Genomic DNA, 10,030 nt, shown 5'->3' with positions numbered 1-10,030 from the left:
GAGCAACACTGAGTCTAAGTCCTTATCTGATGTGATGTCTAATGAGCCTTTAAGAACCAGGGGGCGAAAGAACACAAACAGAAGTGTGTACTCCCGTCGGTCAGCCAGGGCGTCAGTGCCCCTGTAGAAGCCTGTGCTCTGAAGGTCCTCGTGAGTTTCGGTCAGCATGTGTCGGATGGAGCTGCGTCCTTGAAGGCCCACTGACGCATAATCGTGCAAATCTGTTCGCTGGGGGGGGGGGGGGGGGTTCTACCTGGGACCTCGCAGCCCTCCCGTGCGCCCACTGTGGGGTAAGCCCTCTCGGGGCTCTGAGGGACTCCGGGTCCTTCCGGGATTTTGTGTCGAATCGGCTGGTGGCGACCCGACGCCGCGTCGGGGGTGGGGAATGTGCGGCTGCGCGCGCACCGCGGCGTTTACGCGGCGATTTCATCATGCACCCGGCCTGGCCGCGCGCGCCGCTTCCGCCGCCGCCCCCTCCGGACTTCCCAGGGCAGCGGTCTCATGCCCTCTCTGCGCCCGGCGCTGCTTAGAGCCACCCGCGCCGCTCTGCTGCTGTCGCCGCTGCCCCGGCTCCCGGCCCGGCCTCCTCTTCTGCCCTGCCGGCCCATCAGCAAGCCAGCCCGCGCCCCGACCTCGTTCCCCGCTGCCGCCTCCCGGAGCAGCATGGATGGTGCGGGGGCTGAGGAGGTGCTGGCACCTCTCAGGCTAGCGGTGCGCCAGCAGGTACCGGCATTCTTCGCCTTCCCCTCAGCCCCGGCTCTCCTCTCCCTGGTCCCCTCCTTCTCCTCCTCTCTCTCTCTTCCCCGGGCACCGGTCCACCTCACCGATTATCCCTCTCCTTCATTCTCTGGAAGCCCTTGGTTTCTAGGCATCTTCCTCGCCTTCCCCACGTTGGACCGAAGTCCCCGCGTGCGCCGGCCACCTTCCCTCCGGTGGACCCCTGTCCTCCCCCCTCCTGGGGTGATTTCCTCGGATCCCTCGACGTTCTGCCTCCCTCCTCATGCGATCTGTTCTCCCTTCCCAATCCTTGTTACTGCCCGTACCACTTGCTTCTCCGATGGCGCTGGGATCTGTGACCCTTTGCTTCTCCTCCTGTCCTAGCTCAATAGCCTCAACTGAAGATTTCCAGTCCCTGCTGTGTTCTTTGTGCTTCCTGGGTGGCGAGATTCCTAATTCTTCCCTGATCAATTACGTGCCGAAGCTGCGGGTTCTCCTCTTCTCACTGCCTGACTCTTGTTTTTTAATCTTCAGGATGCTTTGAATAGTGTTTCCTCCTTGACATCTTCCTTCATTCGGTGCTTAGTTAGCAGAATGGTCCGTTGAGGAAATAAAAATAGTTGAAACGTGGATGTGGGGAGGTGTTGAACTTTTTTTTTTTTCGTTTCTAATAATGTGAGTTGATCGTCCTTCACTTCTGTCACCTTTTCTGGGTTCCCCAGAATGAGTGAGCTTTCAGATCGTAAACGTGGGAAGCTGTAAATGTCCCTGAGTGACTCGGTGAAGTCAGCCATCCTTCGTATGGAACATTTTGAAATTTGATTTTGCGGAAGGGAGGGAGGTTTCATGGGCTGGAGAGCTTGGTGATCTAATACAGGCCTCCTTTTCCTAGGGCACTGCATGAGTGTCAGAATTTAGAGAGGACAAGGAAAAGATTATTTCAAAGGGATTCTCACATCCAGTCAGGTAGAGCCAAAAGCTCGGAATAGGACCCCGAGGATTGATGACCTAGTAGTGAACACCGAATGGGTTTCTCCTGCACGGGCGCCTGATGCAATAACTTGCCTTAGCTATGGAGGGTGGATCCCTCCCTCGGAAATAATTCATTGGGGCAGAGCTGCCGAAAATTCGGCAAATTCTGCCACTTTATCTACTTCTTTCTAGTTTGAGCCTGACTGATTCAGTAGTGTTTTATTTTGAAATTTCACTATGGGCTTAATTTTTTCTTTATTCTTGATACCAAAGCTCTGTGAATGCTTATTCTCCATGTCCCTCCACCCACCCTTCCCAAATGAAATTAGGTGTGGTTCCTTTGTCTTTTCTCTAACTCTCAACTTTTTGTTTTTTTCACTTCACTTTAGAAGGGAGAATACATCTAATTTGGAAAAACATACACCCAAACCCCTCCCTCTGCCACGTTAGCCTGGAACTGCAGTGCAAATTATCCATCTGTAGTAAGACTGTGGAACTAGTTAACTGAAGTAAACTTTGATGATGGAATAGCCTTCCGATGTTATTACTATCTTGTGTATTGTTTATGTTGGCTTGATTGTTAGTTTTTTGGTACTTCAAGGTATTTTTTGAATATGTAAGTTAGTTTATGTAAGTTAGTTTTTGTTTTTTTCCGTACTTTTCCAGGTCCACACATATATTAGTTAACTACCTGGAACTTTGAATCGCACTGATTCCAGGGTCAGTTGGAAGGGAATTTAAAGATCATCTAGTTAAACCGTTTTTTTCCCTTGGTTTTTTTGTTTGTTTGTTTGTTTGCTTATATGAGGAAATGAGACACACGGTCACTTCTTCTCATTCTACATACTTCCACTGTGAAGTTTGTGCAGTTGAAGGCATCCTTGGAGTGGGATTTTTTAAGGTGCTTAATAACTGGTCTTGTTAGTGGCATGTGTTTCCGATAAATATGTATTTCATATATATTTCCCAATCTGCTATGCTACGTGGATGCTGTTTTTTAATGATTTGGTTTGTTGATTGACTGAAATGTATCAACAAACTACCATCTTATTTCCCCTTTCATTTCATAAAAGAAAGTGTATTTTAATACCAAAGAAAGGACAGACCATAACTCAGAATAAAGAACAGTCTTTTATATTTAGCAGGTTTAGCTTTGAAAAAAGGTCTAATACATTGTCTTTTTTTTTTTCTTTTTTTCCCCTCTTTTACTGCATATTGGTGAAAACTTTGTCCTGGAGTATCTTGTTTGGGAACTATTGCTCTAGGGCAGTGGTTCTTAAAGTGTGGTCTGCAAATTCTTGGAGGTCTCCAGGGTCAAAACCATTTTTATAATAAAACTAAGAATGTTATTTGCATTTTACACTGTGTTGACATTTGCACTGATGGTGCAAAGCATGGTGAGTAGAACTGCTGGCCCTGAGCACTAATCAAGTCAGGGATACTAAGCCAAGTCATTATATTCTCTGCCACACTCTCACGTGTTTTAAAAAAACCCAAAAAACAAAACAAAACCTCAGTTTTGCTTTAGAGTATCCTTGAAAAAGCAGTAAGAATTATTATTATTATTTTAAATATTTATTTATTTTTTTTTTGCTGCATTGGGTCTTCGTTGCTGTGCACGGGCTTTCTCTAGTTGCGGTGAGCTGGGGCTACTCTTGCGGTGTGTGGGCTTCTCATTGTGGTGGCTTCTCTTGTTGCAGAGCACAGGCTCTAGGTGAGTGGGCTTCAGTAGTTGTGGCGCATGGGCCTAGTTGCTCCGCGGCATGTGTGATCTTCCCGGACCAGGGATCGAACCCGTGTCCCCTGCATTGGCAGGCTGATTCTTAACCACTGCACCACCTGGGAAGTCCCAATAAGAATTATTAATTTTATTAAATTCGGACCTTTGTGCACACATCTTTTTAATATTCTGTGTGACTAAATGGGAAGTATGCATAAAGCATACCCACATATGATGATTGCCTGAGGAAGAGCACTTATGATTGTTCGAGTTGCAAGAATGAAACACTCTAAAATGTCTGACAAAAAATTGTTATTCAGTCTTGGGTTCCGGAAAATGAGTGAAGTGAGACTGTCACTTCAAAAAGCAACTGATAGTATTTGTGGCCAATAATAAAATTCAATTTTGGGAAATTTTAGAGCCCTGGATTTTTCTCTGCTTTGATTTTCTGAACTGAGAGTGCCCATTAAAACTGTTGCTTAATCCACAAAGGACAAATGATAAGTTTATGAAGTTTTTGTCAATGGTTATAAAACTTGGAAATCTGAAATTAACTTTTTAATCTTAACAAGAACCTTCTAGGCCCATGTGTAAAGCCAAACATCTTAAAAAGGTGAGGAAATGTTTTCTTGTTTTTCCTTGGCCAACTGAATATGCATCATGATATAGCCAAACATCTTAAAAAGGTGAGGAAATGTTTTCTTGTTTTTCCTTGGCCAACTGAATATGCATCATGATATATATGAAGGATGCATGAAAAAGATCCCTTGAAGTGATTTCTCACCTAATAAGTATTCTGCTTTATAATCACAGACTCTTAGTTCTAATATATGTCTTTATGGTAAGAATTTATACAGGAATTAAGCTTCTAGATGATGTTTCTTAAAGGTAATTTAGAAATATTGATGATGTTTCACATCGGTTTCGTTCAACACACACACACACTATAGTTGGTGGTGAAGAAAGAGGGAAGAAAATAATTAGAAATTAGGAATCCTTAAGTACTTACTTTCCATGTTTCGATCACCTCCAATTCTTTTGTTTACACAATTAAATCATTACAAATCATGGTTTTAATTATTCCATTATTCAAAATAAACACAATTATTTCCTTAATTCACTGAGATTTTTTAGAGATGATTAACTCAGTGTAGGAATCCTCACTTTCCCACTGCTTCTGTTGATAGCTAGCCTATCCTTGAATGTATGTGTGCCTGATTGTGTGCCTGAACTTTAAGAGACAGAAAAATGATTCAGGAAAACTAATTTTAATTTTAAAAATTTTAAATTCTTCCTACCTTTACCTTTACCTACTTGTGGCCTTGCTTACCCAGTGTCCTTTGAAAAGCTCCAAAAGAAAATATGGGAGTGCCAATACTTGACACATAAGGGTAGGTATTCAAAAGAACTGCTTGCTTACTTCTTTAAGACATTCAAAAAGAACTGCTTGCCACTCTCTTTTCAGAACACAGACCCTCACAAGGTTCTTATCCCTATCAAAAAGCACTATCAGTGAACATTTATGAGATAAGTGTTCTGACGGGTAGAGGAAGGGAAAAGAACCACTGAATGAGTAAAGAATAAGCCAGTAGATATTTACCAAGTACTAAGTGCTTAGCGTTGTGCTAGGTTTAGGTTGTGATAGCAGGCAACAAATGTTTGAGTGCCAGAATTGACATGCCGGAGTTCCTGTCTTAAAAGAGCCTGCTTTATAATGACAGGGACAGATAAAATGTGTGTAAATAAAGAAGCCAATCAATTGATAGGGTGATTTCAGGTATTGTACGTGTAATAAAGAAATTAAAGTTAGAAGGTGACTAAGGATGTTGCTTTAGCTAGAGAGGTCAAGATAATAGAATAAAAACTGCTAGTATAATAACAGACCAGATTTATTTGTACACAGTAAGAGATTGAGAGGAAGAACCAATTCAGTGGTTCTCAACTATATCAGACCCAGTGTACCCTTTTACACCAGATATTTTGGAATTCTCCATTACTACCCTGTAATGAAATTCATATGAAATATCTACATAAATTAAAGAAAGATATGTGTACGCATAATGCTCTAAATGTAATACAAATAAATAAAAAATGATTTATATTAAAATGATATTATTTTAATATGTAGATTTGGGGGTATGACTCCACTGGAAGTTATATTGAATTAAGCAGATGCTTATACCTCTACGTAGATTTACTGTGGATACAGTTGCTCTAAGTGCACATTGATAAAGGTATACTGTATCGTTTACTCAGGATGGCAGCATAGCCTGTGGTCACATGGTTTGTTTTTTATTTCAAATAATAACAACTTTGTAAAATTCTGAACAAAGCAAGGTACAATTTTCCTTTTTTTAAAAAAACTGAAGTATAGTTGATTTTAGTCTTCCTTTAAATTACATTTTCCTGGGTGCATTCCTGGAGAATTCATGTATGTTAAAACTGGGGAAATTCTTCTCATGGTATATAAGCAGAGTTAGGCTCTAGGTTGAGATCATTTTAAACAGCTTTTTCACCTCCTAACTGGGACATTCTAAAGTAGAATGAATTGCAGGAGAGGGGGACTCATTGAATGAGGGAAAATAGGCAGGAGCTTAGAAAACATCAACAACAGGGAGAAAGGTTGATGACAGGCTCAAAGGAGCTGGAGTTTTAGAAGGAGAAAAGAGGAATTAGTTTGAAAATACAGAGGGGAATAAGGAGGACATCTATCCCATTTCCATTCTCTTCTCTGTGTCTCATTACCTCATTTGTATTTTCAACTTTGTCTCTCTGCTACATTCCATGGGATGGAAATTATCCACAGATAATTTCTTTAGGTCGTTCTTCTAGGTCACTAATTCTCTCTTCAGCTGTGTCTGATCTGCTATTTAAACTGTCCAGTGAGTTTTGAACTTCAGTGATTTATTTCCAGATCATCTGTGTGGTTCTTTTTCAAGTCCCCTGATTGTTTCTGATATTCTCTTGTTCTTTGCTCATGTTGTTGATTCCTCCTTTTATTTTAGTTTTAACATCTTGAGCATTTAAAAAGTATATTTGGTCATTCTAATACTTTTAAAGGATCTAATTTTGTTATTTGTCATTTCTGCTGAGTCTCACACATGGTGGCTTCTTTCCTCATGGATTTTTAAATTTTGAGTTTAGTGCTTATTATTTTGGTAACCCTAATCTGTGAAAATCCTGAAAGGCCTATGGAAGGTCTACTCCTTTAGAGAGCAGTTGCTTCTGTTGGGCACCCAAGGGCTCTATTAATTTGATAACTTTAATTTCTCATCTTGAAGTTTCCCAGACCGTGTGATAGTGTTTTGTTTTCTCAGATTGCCTATTCCACCACATTGCTGTAATAAAATCAGTGTACAGGGTTGTTGGAAGTGAATAAAGTAGTCTAAAGAAAGTAGCAAGGAAAAAATTCCAACAATAAAGGGCAGAGGAAGATTAGCCAGTAATGACTGAGAAGAAATGGTCAGAGAAGTAAGCGGAAAACTAAGTTAGTCATTTTTTTGTATGCAAGAAAGGAGAGGGGTTCAAGGAGAGGGTAGTCTATTTATTGGTTCTTCTGTGTTCTCAGTAGTTATATTGCTCTTTACTTTTTTTTTTTGCTCTTTACTTTTTATCAATGCTTTTCTCTCCACCATCTGTCTCCTCCCCACAAAGAAAACAAACAAACAAACCAGTAATAATCACCCTGCAAGCATAGTTATTTATGTACTTGTATTTGGATATTCTGCTAGATTATAAATGCTGAGGGCAACGACCTACAGTTATTCATAATGACCTTTCACATAATAAACATTTGAATTTCCTCATTCTTACACGGATACTTTTTAAAAGGCATGCTTAAAAACCCATTCCTAACTTTTCTTGACTTCTGAAACCAGTTGTGAATACAGATTCTCTTTGTTGGCTAGGGAGATCTTGTGCGAAAACTGAAAGAAGATAAAGCACCCCAGGTCGATGTAGACAAAGCAGTAGCTGAGCTCAAAGCCCGGAAGAGGGTTCTGGAAGCAAAGGTGAGTCTCAGGATCCTCAAAAAGGAATGTAAGTAGGTATAGGATTGTTTATCTTTATTTAGTCTCTTTGGGCAGGAGAGACCTAGAAAAGTTTCTGAACAAGTAACATTTGCTTTATCTCTATTTATCCAGTATGCCTTCCTCTCCTCCCCCTCTACCTGGCAGACTCCTTCTTCATCCTTTCAACGTGTAATTCAAAATTTCTCTACAAAGCCTTCCTCAACCCTGACCTACCCCTTCTCCCCCCAGACTCAGATCCTAGACTGGTTATGTTTCATGAATTTCCCTGGAAGGCATTGTGTTCTTTATGAATTCTCCTATACCTGCAAATAATGGTTATGCTGCTTTAAATTATTTTCTTTTAAGGAAAAGTTCTAGTCACCTGATACCTGCTTCCAAACTTTTCAAATTATAAACGTCCCATCAACAAACTGAAATCGTTTGGAGTTTTTTCTTTTTTTGGCTGCACTGCATGGCTTGTGGGATCTTAGTTCCCCAACCAGGGATTGAACCCAGCCCTGGCAGTGAAAGCACCGAGTCCTAACCACTGGACCATCAGGGAATTTCCTGTTTGGAGTTTTAAGTCGCTATTTTGCTACAGGGATCCACTAAAAATTCAGATATTGCTTATCAGTATCTGCATCTAAGTAAGCTTAGTCTTGTAATCTTGGAAATGATCGTATACTTTCCTAAATAATTAAGTAAAAGTATCTTTTCTGTAACTCAAAGGGGAAAAAAACCCTAAGGTTTCTTTTGTTTTAAGGGTATCAAAATCTTGTCTGATAAATTTATAGTGAATTCTGCTGAGGAATAAAGTAAATTCACATGTATAAATTGAAATTCCCATTCACTTGTTCAATCACATATTTTCTCTTTAAAAATCCCTTACAGGAACTAGCGTTACAGCCCAAAGATGATGTTGTAGACAGAGCGAAAATGGAAGATACCCTGAAGAGGAGGTTTTTCTACGATCAAGCTTTTGCTATTTATGGAGGTAGGGGATTAATGAGAGAAAGAAAAACTGTGTTGTTAGTGGCTTTAATATTGTTCTTAAATCAAAACCACAGCTTGCTTGATATCTAATAGTTTCAGGTCACACAAAGCAGGGGATAGATATCTTGCTTTCATTTGTTTAGAGTCATTCATTTGGCATGATATCAGTTCTTATTTCCCTCAACCCTATTTATTTTTGGAGATAGCGTTTTTCCATTAAGACTTAGGGAATTTGGAGAGGCCCAGATATTAAGTGTTTGATGTGTCCATGTACATATCAGACCCTTCTTAAAATGCCAGTGAAGACCTGAGAGCAGTAGAGGGCCATTCTAGCACTGGCTGACTGTACTGTGCCGCTCCCCACAAGGGCAGTGGTAAACCACAGTTTCTAGATTATTCATTATGGCAACTGCCAGGAGAAAACGTTCTTCATGGCTATGCAGATAAATCTCTACATTTTTCTGAACACTATGAATTTATGTAGACAAGTATAATTCACTGATATTTTTCATAGTTAACAGAGATTACTGCAACAATATTAGACTTTCAGTACTTTGCCACTGAAACTTGATTTGAGTTTTAGTCTGAGCAGATCTCTAAATGTCTTACTTCTTGAGGTTTAAATAGTGGCTCAAATACCCAAGAATAAATTAGAGAATTGGGTGCTAAAATTTGAGATCATTGTTATTCAGCTGATGCAGCAAATTATTTTCTGATTTCTATAATCTGCTTTTTCATTTTGTTTCTTACATATGGAGGAACTTCTTTTGTTTTTAGTTTTTTGCTATTCCTACTTGAAATTTCAAATATGGAAATACTGCAGTTAATGGAGTAAGACCATTTTAGTTTTACTTCTGTCAGCTACCTGGAAATAAGGCTCTTCAGTGTTAAGGGATTTGAAGTGTTGACTTGAATACATTTTTAGGGAGTATGTGAAGTCTTACAAGTATCAGTTTCTCCCATCTGCTTGCTTTGATTCGTGCAGAGTGACAAGGTAGAGTACCCGTTTTCCTGTCATATTTTGCAGGTGTTAGTGGTCTCTATGATTTTGGGCCAGTTGGATGTGCTTTGAAAAACAATATTATTCAGACGTGGAGGCAGCACTTTATCCAAGAGGAACAGATTCTGGAGATTGATTGCACCATGCTCACCCCTGAGCCAGTTTTAAAGTAAGGTCCCTACTTTGAGGGTTGACATTCTTGAATATGCATACTTAAGTAACTTTTTGATTCAAAAAAACTACCCATGTTCATTGTGAAAATCTGGAAAATAAAGAAAAACGAAGAAAATATATACTCATTGCCCACAGGTAGCCATGTTAAAAATGTTGTATTTATCCTTTCTGTCTTTTTAAGTTCATGTGCGTTTAGTAGCGCAGTGCTTTTTTTCACATAATATAGGTGAACATTATGTCATTAAGTATTCTTCTAAAGTATTTTTAATGACGTGCCATAATTTACTTAACTAGTGAATGAGGGTAGGCATTTAAGTTGTTTCTTATGTTTGATTACATTGAACATCCCAATAGATGAGTTTTTATGTATATCCTGATTATTTCCTTAGTATAAATTCATAGAAGCTCTGGGCAAAGGTGTGTATATATTGTAAGTCAAATGCT

General features: G+C 39.9%; 1 protein-coding gene across 2 annotated transcripts in view; it reads left to right on the top strand.

Moving 5' to 3' along the window:
- Positions 1–325: 325 nt before the first annotated feature.
- The window catches only part of GARS1 (glycyl-tRNA synthetase 1), a 40,581-nt gene continuing 30,876 nt past the window's right edge, over positions 326–10,030 (top strand). The window contains exons 1-4 of one of the 2 annotated variants that reach the window (XM_027102271.1): positions 326–723; positions 7,318–7,419; positions 8,311–8,413; positions 9,440–9,581. In XM_027102271.1, coding sequence (XP_026958072.1) covers positions 502–723; positions 7,318–7,419; positions 8,311–8,413; positions 9,440–9,581 — 569 coding nt within the window. In that variant the 5' untranslated portion in view covers positions 326–501. The remainder of the gene's footprint in view (positions 724–7,317; positions 7,420–8,310; positions 8,414–9,439; positions 9,582–10,030) is intronic. The other variant, XM_027102272.1, reaches the window with a different exon arrangement.

Source organism: Aethalodelphis obliquidens, unplaced genomic scaffold (assembly GCF_003676395.1).
Source record: "Aethalodelphis obliquidens isolate GAN/ISIS:26980383/991018 unplaced genomic scaffold, ASM367639v1 scaffold5, whole genome shotgun sequence".
Taxonomy (NCBI): domain Eukaryota; kingdom Metazoa; phylum Chordata; class Mammalia; order Artiodactyla; family Delphinidae; genus Aethalodelphis; species Aethalodelphis obliquidens.
This window is presented reverse-complemented; position numbering and strand designations above follow the sequence as displayed.